Source organism: Salvelinus namaycush, chromosome 7 (assembly GCF_016432855.1).
Source record: "Salvelinus namaycush isolate Seneca chromosome 7, SaNama_1.0, whole genome shotgun sequence".
NCBI classification, from domain to species: Eukaryota; Metazoa; Chordata; class Actinopteri; order Salmoniformes; family Salmonidae; genus Salvelinus; species Salvelinus namaycush.
The window spans coordinates 15466275-15482125 of NC_052313.1; the positions used below are offsets into that span (position 1 = coordinate 15466275).

General features: G+C 41.7%; 1 protein-coding gene and 1 pseudogene across 1 annotated transcript in view; one reads left to right on the forward strand and one right to left on the reverse strand.

The window, feature by feature from the left end:
* Positions 1-1107: 1107 nt before the first annotated feature.
* Positions 1108-3194, reverse strand: LOC120050625 (annotated as a pseudogene).
* Positions 3195-6279: 3085 nt separating this feature from the next.
* dnah5l (dynein, axonemal, heavy chain 5 like) overlaps positions 6280-15851 on the forward strand; it is a 68086-nt gene continuing 58514 nt past the window's right edge. Inside the window, exons 1-11 of the mRNA XM_038997213.1 lie at positions 6280-6534; positions 8550-8738; positions 8823-8887; positions 9040-9088; positions 9541-9612; positions 9711-9812; positions 11919-12105; positions 12674-12839; positions 13158-13251; positions 13879-13977; positions 15501-15682. Of these exons, the coding sequence (XP_038853141.1) occupies positions 6280-6534; positions 8550-8738; positions 8823-8887; positions 9040-9088; positions 9541-9612; positions 9711-9812; positions 11919-12105; positions 12674-12839; positions 13158-13251; positions 13879-13977; positions 15501-15682 (1460 nt within the window). The remainder of the gene's footprint in view (positions 6535-8549; positions 8739-8822; positions 8888-9039; positions 9089-9540; positions 9613-9710; positions 9813-11918; positions 12106-12673; positions 12840-13157; positions 13252-13878; positions 13978-15500; positions 15683-15851) is intronic.

Consider the following 15851-nt stretch of genomic DNA (forward strand, 5'->3'; position numbering starts at 1 on the left):
GTCCCATGGTGTTTATACTTGTGTACTATTGTTTATACAGATGAACGTGGTACCTTCAGGCGTTTGGAAATTGCTCCCAAGGATGAACCAGACTTGTGGAGGTCTACAATTTTGTTTCTGAGGTCTTGGCTGATTTCTTTTGATTTTCAGCTGATGTCAAGCAAAGAGGCACTGAGTTTGAAGGTAGGCCTTGAAATACATCCACAGGTACACCTCCAAGTGACTCAAATGATGTCAATTAGCCTATCAGAAGCTTCAAAAGCCATGACACCATGTTCTGGAATTTTCCAAGCTGTTTAAAGGCACAGTCAACTTAGTGTATGTAAACTTCTGACCCACTGGAATTGTGATACAGTGAATTATAAGTGAAATAATCTGTCTGTTGGAAAAAGTACTTGTGTCATGCACAAAGTAGATGTCCTAAACGACTTTCCCAAACTATAGTTTGTTAACAAGAGATTTGTGGAGTGTTTGAAAAACAAGTTTTAATGACTCCAACCTAAGTGCATGTAAACGTCCGACTTCAACTGTATGTACAATGCTACAGGAGTTTCCATCAGCTGTTCAAGCTTCTTAATTTGAAAATATCCCAGGTCTAGCCAGTGAGCATGGCAAGCTCATCACCATCATCTTCCTCCTGTGTGCTTTCCCTCAAGGCATTCTCAAGTCTGATCCAGAACACCTCCTGGTCACGCTCGTCTGTGGCCCACAACACGTATGTTTTCCGATGCACCATTGTTCATAACCAAGTGTAAGGAGAGAGACAGGGATCTCTTCGAGAAACACCATCAGAAGAACGTCGCTCCCCTCACACAGAAGTCTGACTGGCCACCTGGAACTCCAGGGCCACTACTCACTGCGGAGAAAGTCACGGGTCACCATGCAGATTGTGCGTCTGGCATTGTAGATGGCTGTTTCAATGTTCTCTAGGATAGCCGTGCCCGGACGGAAGTCGCGGTGTTGCAAGCACAGTCGGAACAGAGCTGATCCTAATCCTAGTCCTTTCTAGACGGGCTACCAGCTCACTTACGGCTCATATCTGAAGCTGTAGCAACCTTTCCCCGCTGCCTTATGCCTTCGAAGGCGAGGCCGCAGGAGGCGGAGCATCTAATGGATGGCAAATTTCTGATTGTGCCAGATTAGGCACATGGTCACAGTCACCAAGTCCAGAAGGAAGGTGGCCAAGAAAAGGCTGTGGGAGAACTGGTCATAAGAGCTTGCTTTGTCATCTAATTCCCGCATGTAGTGAGCTGTCCCCATATTGTCACAGTGGCGGTCATAGATATGGGCTATGTGCACAGTAGGATCATTTAAAGCTTTTGAACCTGGCATTTGGGCGGGTACAGTACAGTGGGTTGTCGCTGATATCAAGGAATCGCAACATAGGGAGGTTATCAAACAAAGATTTCTCCAAAACGTGTAAATGGTTGGACTGAATTAGTAAAACCTTCAAGGAATTCCCTGGAGGCAGTAAGTTGTCGGGTAGAGTATCCAGGTCTGTTTTGTAAAAGGTCAGCATTTCCTGTGATTTAAGTGGATGAAGGACAGTACTAGATTGGTGTTACTGAAAGTGATGCCGGTCCCAAAATTCCGTCTTAAGTTGACAAGGGGGACAAAGGTATTTGGATGGAAATTGCTCAAAATTGTGCTTACTATGGATAAACTTCTTACGCGCACTTACTCCTTAAAGAAGCCCGGTCCAAAATGTTCAACTCCATCTCCACCAGGGCCTTGGTAGCGTAACTCCACATACTCCAGGGCGGAGTGTTGTCCTTACCAAAATAAAGGCAGTTGTTATACAACACCGGCTGTTTCAGTTTCACAAGACATTGTAAGATGGCAGGAGTTAATCTTTTGATATGCTTCCCAGGTCCAGGTAATCAATATGTTCCAGGTCTTGGAAGGATCCTTCCTCAATGTATTTGATAATGAGGCCGAGGTCCAGCTTTCACAAGTCTGCTGAGTTTGCTGAAAGGTTGATTGGTGATGTATCTAATGACACTGTATAGCATGTAAAACTCTTCAAGGTTCTGTAAGTCACTGAAAGTATGTTTTATGAATTCAATGATTTCATTTCGATAATAGACAAGCATCTAAGGTTCCTTAGAGGGAGGAACCAGCGAGGGTTGAGTTCTTGAATCTTGCTTCTATCTAGACTTACATGCTGACCAGACAGCACGCATGTTGATTTTGTCCCTCCACACCAGACGCGATCAGGACACGCAGGTTGAAATATCGAAACAAACTCTGAACCAATTATATTAATTTAGGGACAGGTCGAAAAGCATGAAACATTATTGGCAATTTAGCTAGCTAGCATGCTGTTGCTAGCTAACTTGTCCTGGGATATAAACATTGGGTTGTTATTTTACATGAAATTAACAAGGTCCTCTACTCCGACAATTAATCCACAGACAAGACGGTAAACCAGATTTGTTTCTTGTCAACTCTCCTTCTTCCTTCAGGCTTCTTTTTCTTCTTTGGACTTGATAAGGGGGTTGGCAACCAAATTTACTGTGCATTACTACAACCGACTGGAGTGTGGACCTCAGTTCATCTTTCAATCACCCTTGTGGGTATATACTCCTAAAAACCAATGAGGAGATGGCACGTGGGTAATTGCTCCTAAAAACCAAGGAGAAGATTTAAGAGGCAGGACTTGCAGCGCTTAGAGCGTCACAAATAGAACCAAGTTCTATTTTAGCGCCCGGCTACGCTAACGCACGCGAGCAGTGTGGGTGCAATGATTGAATAACATGTATGTGTACATTTATTTTGCAATGCTCGGTCACGCGACATAAGCGCTGTGGTCAGCATGTTAGGAACGCCTAATTTCTGAGGCCAGTAAACGTATCCATTTGAATGTTCAGCTAGTTATCATTAAGTTGTAAAGTTTAAAGACCCTCAAGGCTTTGGAAGGTGGTGTGAGAGATTTCCTTTAAACCACAGTCAAATAGATAAAGTATTTTAATTTTGCTCCCATCCTGCACGAGCTGGGATTCTCCCAAATCCCTAAGATTCGCTTTTTCGAAGACTACCATATTTGGTGTGGAAAATTCTAACAGGACAGAGACATTTGGAGGTAATTTGGATCTTCCAAGATTGATCTCTACTCTAGAAAGTGTGTCCGTTACATCCAGGAGGCCGCAAATAGTGAAATTAGATCTTTCAAGCGAAAAAGAGAATGCCACCATTGAAATTGTTTTCTTTGTCTCCATTGGAATTCCAGCCAGGAATTCTGTTTCTATCCCCATAAGGAGCAAGAGCTTCAATCTGTGGTTGTGAGCAAAAATGCCTGACTTTGGATATAATCCAGAGTTGTTTGAAAGGTTTATGTAGGCAAGAGCAGGAAAGCCACTGACGTTCAAATGGTCAATGTTGTTGCCCAAAAGACTAAGCCAGGACAAAGAGGTGGTGTTGTACACCCCATTCTGTACACTTTGTAGTTTATTCATATAAATGTCAGCCAATTCAATGTTAGGAAGGAACTAAAAAATGTAATAGGAAATTTTGTTAATTTTGTTTTTTGGACAAATCGAGGACCCTTAACTGTTTCAGGTCGGGGAATACGTCAACCTTGATCACTGAGTTGTTTCTGGAGATGTTTAGAAAAGACAGAATGTGTAGTCCTTTGAATTCACCTCCACTTAGAGATGTGAGTTTGTTCTGGTCCAGGGTTAGTACACCCAAATTACGGAACATGAGAAATGTCTCAGGCGGACTGTTTTGAATTTTGTTCTTGGACAGATTGATCTTGGTGGCATTTTGGGGGATGGTCTGTATAGCATCCGACACATTCACAATGTTTTGACTCCTACACCAGATAGTGGAGGGGTCATTATAGTTTTCCTGACACCCCTTAAATCCATAGCCCCAGCTGAACCTGATGTTGATGAGAAGCATGAATAAAAGAAAGGATCTTGACATCTTCTCTTCACGGCCAACTTAACCTGAAGTAAAGCAGGGTTTTAAACCGGAAATACAGAAAAGTAACACAAGCTAGTAATCTGAAAAAAATCACAACAGCTGTGATGGAAACAGGTCGTTTCGGTAAATATTATAAATGCCGACAGATCATTTGTTCGTTTCACATGGTGGGATATTTTTGTGTGGGTAAAATTTATTATGCAATAAATGGTGGTGGAAACGCCTTTATGCGCAAATATTGATATAATAACCATCATATTGAAAGTAAACTTGGAGTCACGCGATGATATGGTGTGTGGTCCTCCCACTACGACTCAGGAAACCATGCAGTTTATTAGGCTACAGATTATTAGTATTATTATGATGATGATGATCTTCACAGGGGGGTGAACGTACACAGTGATCTTGATGCTACTTTCCAATAAATATGAAGGGTCTTTTTCTGGTGACATGTTGATTGATGCTTGACTGCCATTTGACAAATAAAAATATAATCCCATGTAGACTAGTCTACCTGCACAGCCTACCCCCACTGTATCTGCGAGCTGTTGGCTGGAGCGCACGTGCCAAGACTACAGTAGGCACATTTTCTATTCAACGCAAACAGTTTTTGTGACTAAACTATCAATGGAAACACATTGAACATCCATTTTGTGTGCTACGTAATCGCGCACTGACTTTTATACAGACCAGAGAATCTTGTTTCTCGTGGTCTGAGAGTCTTTGGTGCCTTTTGGCACATGATTCCATATGTGTTATTTCATAGTTTTGATGTCTTCACTATTATTGTACAATGTAGAAAATAATAGAAATAAAGAAAAACCCTTGAATGAGTAGGTGTGTCCAAACTTTTGACTGGTACTGTACCACGGCTAAGGGCTGTGTCCAGGCACTCCGTGTTGCGCCGTGCTTAATAACAGCCCTTAGCCGTGCTATATTGGCCATATACAACACCCCCTCGGGCCTTATTGCTTAATAATAAACCTTGCTGAAATGTATCCCCTACATGCCTACAATCATCCCATACTGCATAATAATACATTGAGACGTTGGCGGCAGGTAGCCTAGCGGTTAAGAGCGTTGGGCTAGTAACTGAAAGGTCACTGGTTTGAACCACCGAACAGACTAGGTGAAAAATCTGTCTGTGCCATAATTGCACCTGTAAATCACGTCTGCTAAATGATGTACATTTAATTCGCTGTGGCTTTGTTTAAGCTGTAGCTACTACCTAGAAATAGTCTACCCCCAGGTAGTTATATGATATGGATGTCATAACGGAAGTTACCAAGACAATGATTAGTCAATCATGGTAAATACAAAAACACACTGTGATTTAACATACTTCTCATTTATAGAAGATGATATCTACCACTTGAAATACTACCTTATTGCATTATCTATGTTTGTTTCTCTTACAAAGGGCATGCTCCAATACATCTATTAAGCCTCACCACACCTCAAAATAAAACTTACCTGATTAATCAATAACATGATTTGATCAATTTTACAGTTCAACACATACACACACACACACACACACACACACACACACACACACACACACACACACACACACACACACACACACACACACACACACACACACACACACACACACACACACACAGAGAGAGACCGACAGACAGACATAGTTCAAGTATCATTCGCGTTGCCAGACTTGAATGACCTCTAGTGTATTCATATGTGGGCAGGCATTTGTTTGACTTACTCCTCTGCTGGTTTTCAGTGGATTAGTCATCCTGGCCAGGGCTAACGTGTTTAGGGTTGCCATGACAACAGTCAAACTTTGTCAGAGTAATTCACCCATTGAGTGCCTTTAGCTTCAGCTAGCTGAGCTGACTCTAGAGGCTCTTTTACCACACATCCAGCAGGAGAGCAGGAAGAGACAGAGCAGAACAACGGAGGGGAAGGTCTGGTATATTCAACATTTAATTTAGAAATTGTTGGATTATTTATCCTGTGTTCTTTTCCATTTGTGTGGATGCGCATAGTGAATGTTATGGAAACACTTGAACTACAGTATCTATAGACAGTGCAGCGCATAGTTTGATTTCAGATTATCATTATACCTGGCATGGAGCATTAGACAATTGCACAATATAAGTTATTCAAATAATAATTTTCAATGGACAAATGGGTTTATTTGTTAAGACTATGTTGTTCAATACTGCAATAAAGTTATGCGTAGATCATGTAAAGGTGTAAGATAATTTTAGCAAACTGGATCAAATTAAGATCCTACACTTGTAGGACTCCAAGTTGGAGGCCTACATGGTGATATGATTTTAACCACCCAAAAGTGACTATTAACTAACTCCTCTGCGCTTTAAGATGTGTGACACTCAGAATCTCCAGCCAGTTGAAGTAGTGGACCCTGAGGTGGATGAGGGGTCTGGCATCCCCCCAGCGGAGAAGGTGGATCCAGGGGAGGAAGTGTCCAATCCTCCCACAGAGGAAAGCCTTGACTCTGGGGAGACGATGCAGGACAGCCCTGAGGAAGCAAAGAGGGAACCAGAGAACAAGGCCGAGGGAGAGCTAAGCCAGACAACTGCACCCGACCATTCAAATGAGTTAAAACCTCCACTTGTTAGTATACGAAAAGGTATTGTGCAGGTGCAGTGGCTTGCGAAAGTATTCACCCCCCCCCCTTGGCATTATTCCTATTTTGTTGTCTTACAACCTGGAATTAAAATATATTTTTTGGGGGGTTGTATCATTTGATTTACACAACATGCCTACCACTTTGAAGATGCATTTTTTTTTATTGTGAAACAAACAAGAGCCACCTTTTGCCGTAATTACAGCTGCAAGTCTAGGGGTATGTCTCTATAAGCTTGGCACATCTAGCTACAGGGATTTTTTCCCATTCTTCAAGGAAAAACTGCTCCAGCTCCTTCAAGTTGGATGGGTTCCGGTGTACAAAATCTTTAAGTCATACCACAGATTCTCAATTGGATTGAGGTCTGGGCTTTGACTAGGCCATTCCAAGACATTTAGATGTTTCCCCTTAAACCACTTGAGTGTTGCTTTAGCAGTATGCTTAGGGTTATTGTCCTGCTGGAAGGTAAACCTCTGTCCCAGTCTCAAATCTCTGGAAGACTGAAACAGGTTTCCCTCAAGAATTTCCTTGTATTTAGCGCCATCCATCATTCCTTCAATTCTGACCAGTTTCCCAGTCCCTGCTGATGAAAAACATCCCCACAGCATGATGCTGCCACCACCATGCTTCACTGTGGGAATGGTGTTCTCGAGGTGATGAGAGGTGTTGGGTTTGCGCCAGACATAGCATTTTCCTTGATGGCCAAAAAGCTAAATTTGAGTCTCATCTGACCAGGGTACCTTCTTCCATATGTTTAGGGTGTCTCCCACATGTCTTATGTCGAACACCAAACATGTTTGATTATTTTTTTCTTTCAGCAATGGCTTTTTTTCTGGCCATACTTCCGTAAAGCCCAGCTCTGTGGAGAGTATAGCTTATAGTGGTCCTATGAACAGATACTCCAATCTCCGCTGTGGAGCTTTGCAGCTCCTTCAGGGTTATCTTTGGTCTCTTTGGTGCCTCTCTGATTAATGCCCTTCTTGCCTGGTCTGTGAGATTTGGTGGGCGGCCCTCTCTTAGCAGGTTTGTTGTGTTGCCATAATCTTTCCATTTTTAAATAATGGATTTAATGGTGCTCCGTGGGATGTTCAACATTTGGGATATTTTTTTATAACCCAACCCTGATCTGTACTTCTCCACAACTTTGTCCCTGACCTGTTTGGATAGCTCCTTGGTCTTCATGGTGCCGCATGCTTGATGGTGCCCCTTGCTTAGTGGTGTTGCAGACACTGGCCTTTCAGAACAGGTGTATATATACTGAGATCATGTGACAGATCATGTGACACTTAGTTTGCACTGGTGGACTTTATTTAACTAATTATTTGACTTCTGAAGTTAATTGGTTGCAACAGGTCTTATTTAGGAACTTCATAGCATTTATTTCATTTATTTTTTGAAACAAGTTATTTTTTTCATTTCACTTCACCAATTTGGACTATTTTGTGTATGTCCATTACATGAAATCCAAATAAAAATACATTTAAATTATAGCTTGTAATGCAACAAAATAGGAAAACTACCAAGGGGGATGAATACTTTTGCAAGGCACTGTATATGGGTAGAACTATAGACATACAGGAAGTACAAACACAGACCATGCCATACAGTACATATAGATGTGAAGCTCTGATTTTATTGGCCACGAAAATAGACAGTCATGTTTTGCCATATCAACAGACGTGGGTGTGAGTGGACACAGGCGAATAGGAGCTCACAACCCTAAAAGCACCAATCACACGGCATCGGCAGCTCTTCCTTCCTCAACTGCCAGTACAACTGTGAGTATTTACGAAGTCAAGACAGCTGAAAGGGTACAAAGGGCGTTAACCCCTCAGTCATTTTAACTTTTGATGGGCAACAACTGATCAGTTATTCATATCTCACAATATGGGTGAAGTTTCTTAATGTGGAAAACCCTAAACCCTGTCTCCCTAAACGAATGTCACAGTAGCTCCGCCAGGTTGTGTTTTCTTTCACTCCCATTCTGTCCGGATGTGATTAGGTTTCAGGGAAACGGACGATGGTACTCTCCAACGAAGCCAGGAAAGAGATGGCCAAGCAGGCCAGGGCTGCCAAGGATGAGCGTCGGGCCATGCTAGACGCCCGCCACAAGTACCTCATAGCCAAGCTTGTGGACAGTGTGAGCCTGGGGGAGACTGAGGTGGAGGAGGCCTTTATATCGGATGACAAGGTAAGGGGGGTGGGGGGTTTGGTCAGACATTCACAAAATTAATCCAAACTCCAATAATACTAACTGTCATAAACTCTGCTCTAGTTCAATTTGATAGAGGAGTTTTTTGCGCCTAATGGATCAAAGAGGTTGATATTCTTCTATCAAGACATGAAAGCGGTAAACTGACCTTTCTCTTCATTGTCATCATTAAAAAAATGGAGTGAAGAACATCAGTCCTATAATATTACATGATGGTACTTTCCCCATCTCCCTTTTTTCAGCCTTCATCAAACCACCCAACCTGGGCAGACACAGTCAGTTCTACCCCCGGGCAGAAAAAGCTCTTTGTCACCACTGGAACTTCAGAGGTAACGTTTTGCTGCAGAATTGATTGAAGTCGGTGTTGGTTCTACTTCTACTTGAAATCCTCGTCCGGAACTTCTTCCATTTAATAATTATCTCTGACAAAAGTTTCTAGCCCTAAAAAGGGACTTGAATGCCATCATGGCTTTCCAAGACACAGGCTGTAATTTTCACATTATTTCTTTAAAGTATACAGTCCTGCACTCAACACCTTGCAGGCATAGTCATGGGGAAGAACACTCTTCGTGAAATATACCAGAGCCACCCTTCTCCAAACAAGCGTGTCAGAATTACCTCATAATTACTAGTTTGGTAATGTTTGTATTACGTTGGTATTGGAGACAGAGCCTCTGCCACTTCTTAAGTGTTGATTTCCATGGTATCAGTAAAAAACAAGACGCTTTCTTTGTTTCTCTCATTCACCAGACCATGTGATGGGTTGGCTCTTATGTTTCAGGCCTTACTTGAAAAGTGTTTGTTTTTCTTGAGAACGACAGACAAGGCCATAACGACCGCCAATGTTTCTCAGGTCAGTAAGCCTAGCGTTTCTGGCCACCACTTTAGTGGCACTGTTTATGGATTGTTTCATTGTTGTGCTATTGCTCTTGTACCACTTGTTTCTTCCAGGAAGTGAATTTCGGAATGCTAGACTGCACTAATGGGAGCATTTTGTACAGTATGGAGAAACTGTTCTCACAAATTATGCTGCCTGCACTCAAGTCTCAAGAGGTAATTCCCTATTGAGTATAATGCCCTATCAACATGCATGCTAAGTTGTTCAAAGTAGACAGAATAATCAAACACAACATAACAGGGCGCTGTAGTGAAGCGGACGACACAACAGTGGTAGGCCTGATCACCGACAACGATGAGACGGCCTATAGGGAGGAGGTCAGAGAACTGGCAGTGTGGTGCCAGAACAACAACTTCTCCCTCAATGTGAGCAAGACAAAGGAGCTGATCGTGGACTACAGGAAAAGGCGGGCCGAACAGGCCCCCATTAACATCAACGGGACTGTAGTGGAGCGGGTCGAGAGTTTCAGGTTCCTTGGTGTCCACATCACCAACAAACTATCATGGTCCAAACACACCAAGACAGACGTGAAGAGGGCCCGACAACACAGTTTCCCCCTCAGGAGACTGAAAAGATTTGGTATGGGTCCCCAGATCCTCAAAAAGTTCTGCAGCTGCACCATCGAGAGCATCTTGACCGGTTGCATCAAAGACCTATATTCTAGGTGGTGTCAGAGGAAGGCTCCAAAAATTGTCACAGACTCCAGTCACCCAAGTCATAGACTGTTATCTCTGCTACAGCACGGCAAGCGGTACCGGAGCGCCTAAGTCTAGGTCTAAAAGGCTCCTTAACAGCTTCTACCCCCAAGTCATAAGACTGATGAACACTGTATCCAATGGCCACCCAGACTATTTACATTGACCCCCCCCCCACCCAAACCCCTTTGTTTTTACACTACTGCTACTCTGTGTTTATCTATGTATAATCACTTTACCCCTACCTACATGTACAAATTACCTCAACTAACCTGTAGCTGTGCACATAAACTCGGTACCAGTACCCCCTGTATATAGCCTCGTTATTGTCATGTTATTGTGGTACTTTTTATTTAGTAAATATTTTCTTAACTCTGTTTCTTAAAACTGGGACGCAATCGTCCCACCGGCCAATAGCCAGGGAAAATACAGCGCGCCATATTCAAATAAAATGATATAAAAATCAAACTTTCATTAAATCACACATGTAAGATACCAAATTAAAGCTACACTCGTTGTGAATCCAGCCAACATGTCAGATTTCAAAAAGGCTTTTCGGCGAAAGCATAAGATGCTATTATCTGATGATAGCACAACAGTAAACAAACAGAGTAGCATATTTCAACACTGCAAGCACGACACAAAACGCAGAAATAAAATATAAATCATGCCTTACCTTTGACGAAATTCTTTTGTTGGCACTCCAATATGTCCCATAAACATCACATCACATCCCATAAACAAATGGTCCTTTTGTTCGATTAATTCCGTCGATATATATCCAAAATGTCAATTTATTTGGACCGTTTCATCCAAAAAAACACAGCTTCCAACTTTCACCCCTTCACTACAAAATATATCAAAAGTTACATGTAAACTTTACCAAAACATTTCAAACTACTTTTGTAATACAACGTTAGGTATTTTTAAACGCTAATAATCGATCAATTTGAAGACGGGTGTTCAATACAAAAAGAAAACAAACTGACGCAACTTTTTTCGTAACGTGCCTCTCTCAAAACATTTACTTCATGTGACCCTCATTTACGATAGCCCTACTTCTTCATTACACAAAGGAATAACCTCAACCGATTTCCAAGGACTGGTGACATCCATTGGAAGCGGTAGGAACTGCAAGCAAGTCCATTAGAAATCTGGTGTCTCTAAGAAAACTCATTGAAAAGACAGTGACATCAAAAAAAAAAAAAATCTGAATGGTTTGTCCTCAGGGTTTTGCCTGCTACATAAGTTCTGTTATTCTCACAGACATGATTCAAACAGTTTTAGAAACCTCAGAGTGTTTTCTATCCAAATCTACTAATAATATGCATATCTTATATTCTGGGGATGAGTAGCAGGCAGTTGAATTTTGGCATGCTATTTATCCGAAAGTGAAAATGCTGCCCCCTGCCCACAAGAAGTTTTAAGGGCTTGTATGTAAGCATTTCACGATAAGGTCTACTACACCTGTTGTATTCAGCGCATGTGACATATACAATTTGATTTGAACTCACCTATATCTCCTCTACTTCAACCCCAATAAATGTTTTGTTCAATGCTCACCAGAATTGGGGCTCCATGAAGGATGGACTTCAGAATGTTCAGATTCAGGACTTCCTGAGTTCAGTGGACAAGTTCATTAGCAACCTCTCCTCCGCCAGACTGAATATGGAGGGAAGGTTCCAACTCCACAGAGTGGACACTGGACAGAGCCTAAGCAGCCTGCTAGGCCCAGCAGACTACACAGCTGCAGGTATAGAAGTTACCTAAGTTATGGTTTTGAAGTTTTTGTGTGTGATTAGCGACTGTCCAATCTGTTGTATGTTGTGGGAAATGTATTAATTATTACTTATTTGCCTGTCACTGTTATGCCGAGCAATTATTCCCCCTTAGGGATTAATACAGTTGATTTAATTTAATTTAATTGGTAGTCCTGTGCAAAGACCCTCTGAAAAATCTATTTGAGTAGAATATACGATGTATAGTACAGCGCATCCACAGGAGGCTGCTGAGGGGAGGACGGCTCAAAATAATGGCTGGAATGGCACAAACAGAATGGCATCAAACACATGGAAACCATGCGTTTGATGTATTTGATACCGTTCCCCCGATTCCGCTCCAGCCATTACCACAAGCCCGTCCTCCCCAATAAAGATGCCACCAAACTCCTGTGTGTACATCCTACAAGGGCAGATACTGGACATGAACAAGCCTCATAGAGAAACGTCAACGTCAGCGGTACTGCTAAGCTCATACTGCATATGAGAAAAGAAATGCTCAAAGTAAGTCTGTAGCATAGACAGTTTGTCTCTTCCCTCCAGCCAATAACTCTGAACTGGTGGAGGAGCTGGAGGGAGTTCTCCTTCACTGGGCCCACCAGATCGAACAGGTGCTGACAGAGGGCGAGCAAATGAGGAAGGAGGCCGATGACATAGGGCCCTCTGCTGAACTGGAGCATTGGAAAAGCCGCATGACCACTTTTAACAGGTACCCATACTCACTTGTCATGCCACCCACCAGAACAATCCCCCCTTTTTCTGACACAGGTGTCAACTCCACACTCAGTCTGTCTCATTACAAAACCTTAGAACATCTGTTACATTTATGTAATTTGGCAGACATTAGGGTCAAGTGCCCTGCTCAAGGGCAAGGCCCTTTCGATTACTGGCCCAATGCTCTTAACTGCTATGTTTCCTGCCTATTCCAATGAATTGTTCTGTTATGCTGGCGAATGCTGCATGTCTTGTTTGGTGTGTTGGTTGAGAGCACACTAGTCTATATTGAATGTGATCTATGTTTTCTCAGCCTAATGGATGAGATCAAACGACCTCATGTGAAGAAAATTATTGGAGTGCTGCAGGTGGCCAAGTCAAAGACACTAAGGACTTGGAGAGAGCTGGTCAGTTTCACTCTCTCTATTTTCTATATACTGTATAAGTAAAGGCCTCTATTTTCTATATACTGTATAAGTAAAGGCCTCTATTTTCTATATACTGTATAAGTAAAGGCCTCTATTTTCTATATACTGTATAAGTAAAGGCCTCTATTTTCTATATACTGTATAAGTAAAGGCCTCTATTTTCTATATACTGTATAAGTAAAGGCCTCTATTTTCTATATACTGTATATGTAAAGGCCTCTATTTTCTATATACTCTATATGTAAAGGCCTCTATTTTCTATATACTCTATATGTAAAGGCAACCATTTATTATCAGTTACATTCAGTCAATTTTAACATGGATATTTTTAATTCAAGTGTTACTTTTTGGACTAATGCTCATATATGCTTATAATATATATGCATATAATGCTTGAATTGCACCGTTGGTTAATGGCCAGTAAGTAAGCATTTCTCAGTAAAGTCTACACATGTTGTGTTCGGCGCACGTGACAAATAAAGTTTGATTTGATATCCTGCTACAGAGTACAGTGATTTTCATTGTGCATTTCACACAGTTCAGTGGGGTTGTGTGGAAGTAAAATCAAGCCCTGTAGAAACATAACACAAATCTTATCTGCTGTAGGATGGAAACATCACTGTTGTGGCAAATGAAGCAAAAGACAATGTGAAATACCTCTACACATTGGAGAAGTTCTTTGGTCCACTTGGAAAGTGCACTCCGGTAAGAACGTTGACATCAAACAACATTTTATTGGTTGCATACATATATTTAGCAGATGTTATTGCAGGTGCAGCGAAGTGCTTGTGTTCCTAGCTCCAACAGTGCAGTAATATCTAACAATACACAACAACACGCACAAATCTAAAAGTAAAAGAATGGAATTAATAAATATAGAAATATTTGGACGAGCAATGTCGGATTCCGGAGTATATATATACTGTGTGTGTATATATACAGTTAATTACATTTTAATACATACATATAGACATTATATAGACAGTATGTGATGGGACAAACAGACATTATAGACAGTATGTGGTAGGATGTACAGACATTATGGACAGTATGTGGTGGGATGTACAGACATTATGGACAGTATGTGATGGGATGTGCAGACATTATGGACAGTATGTGGTGGGATGTACAGACATTATGGACAGTATGTGATGGGATGTACAGACATTATGGACAGTATGTGATGGGATGTACAGACATTATGGACAGTATGTGGTGGGATGTACAGACATTATGGACAGTATGTGGTGGGATGTACAGACATTATGGACAGTATGTGATGGGATGTACAGACATTATGGACAGTATGTGATGGGATGTACAGACATTATGGACAGTATGTGGTGGGATGTACAGACATTATGGACAGTATGTGATGGGATGTACAGACATTATGGACAGTATGTGGTGGGATGTACAGACATTATGGACAGTATGTGATGGGATGTACAGACATTATGGACAGTATGTGATGGGATGTACAGACATTATGGACAGTATGTGATGGGATGTACAGACATTATGGACAGTATGTGATGGGATGTACAGACATTATGGACAGTATGTGGTGGGATGTACAGACATTATGGACAGTATGTGGTGGGATGTACAGACATTATGGACAGTATGTGGATAGAATGTGTAGTATATCTGAGGAATAGTATATGTACAGCAATAGTTAAATAGGGTGGCCTTGACTAGAATACAGTATATACATGTGAAATAGGTAAAACAATATGTAAACATTATTAAAGTGACCGGTGTTTCATGTCTATGTACATAGGGCAGCAGCCTTTAAGGTGCATGGTAGAGTAACCGGGTTGTAGCCGGCTAGTGACAGTGACTAAGTTCAGGGCAGGGTACTGTGTGGAGGCTGGTGATAGCTATTTAACAGTCTAATGGCTTTGAGATAAAATCTGTTTTTCAGTGATATCAGGGTGGGTGGAAATATGCAATAGATTGATGAAAATGCTGCCAAATAATATTCTAAGACTATATATTCTGAAGGCTAGAAATTCTAATGCTTATGACTTTAGCCATTCGGATTAATGCTTTTGCAAAGTGCAAACAGTCCTCACAGCCTTAGCTCATGTATGTTTATATGCAGATCCTTGGAACTATGCATGCCACAAACAAACATAAGATATAAGACGACAAGACTAAAACACTGCACCTGTATGTGTACGACCAATTAGACAAGAGATGTCCCTGTTTATTACCTCTTCTAGACGACCATGTTGGAACACATCCCCAGCCTGATGAACAGCATCCGTATGATCCACAGCATCTCCCAGTACTACAACACCTCAGAGAGAATGACCTCTCTCTTTGTCAAGGTCACCAACCAGATGATTACAACCTGCAAGGCCTACCTATGCCAGGATGTGGCCAAGGTCTGGGATCATGACAGGTATTTATCCGGATATAATAATATATGTGATCACTGAAGGAATTGAACCCACAACCTAGGCATTGCTAGCAGCACACTCTTAGCAAATGAGCCACACAGCTGGCTGTCATCCTCCCTGGTACAAAATCAATGATGCTCTGCAATTGTTCTGGTCTGCTGAAGTAAACAT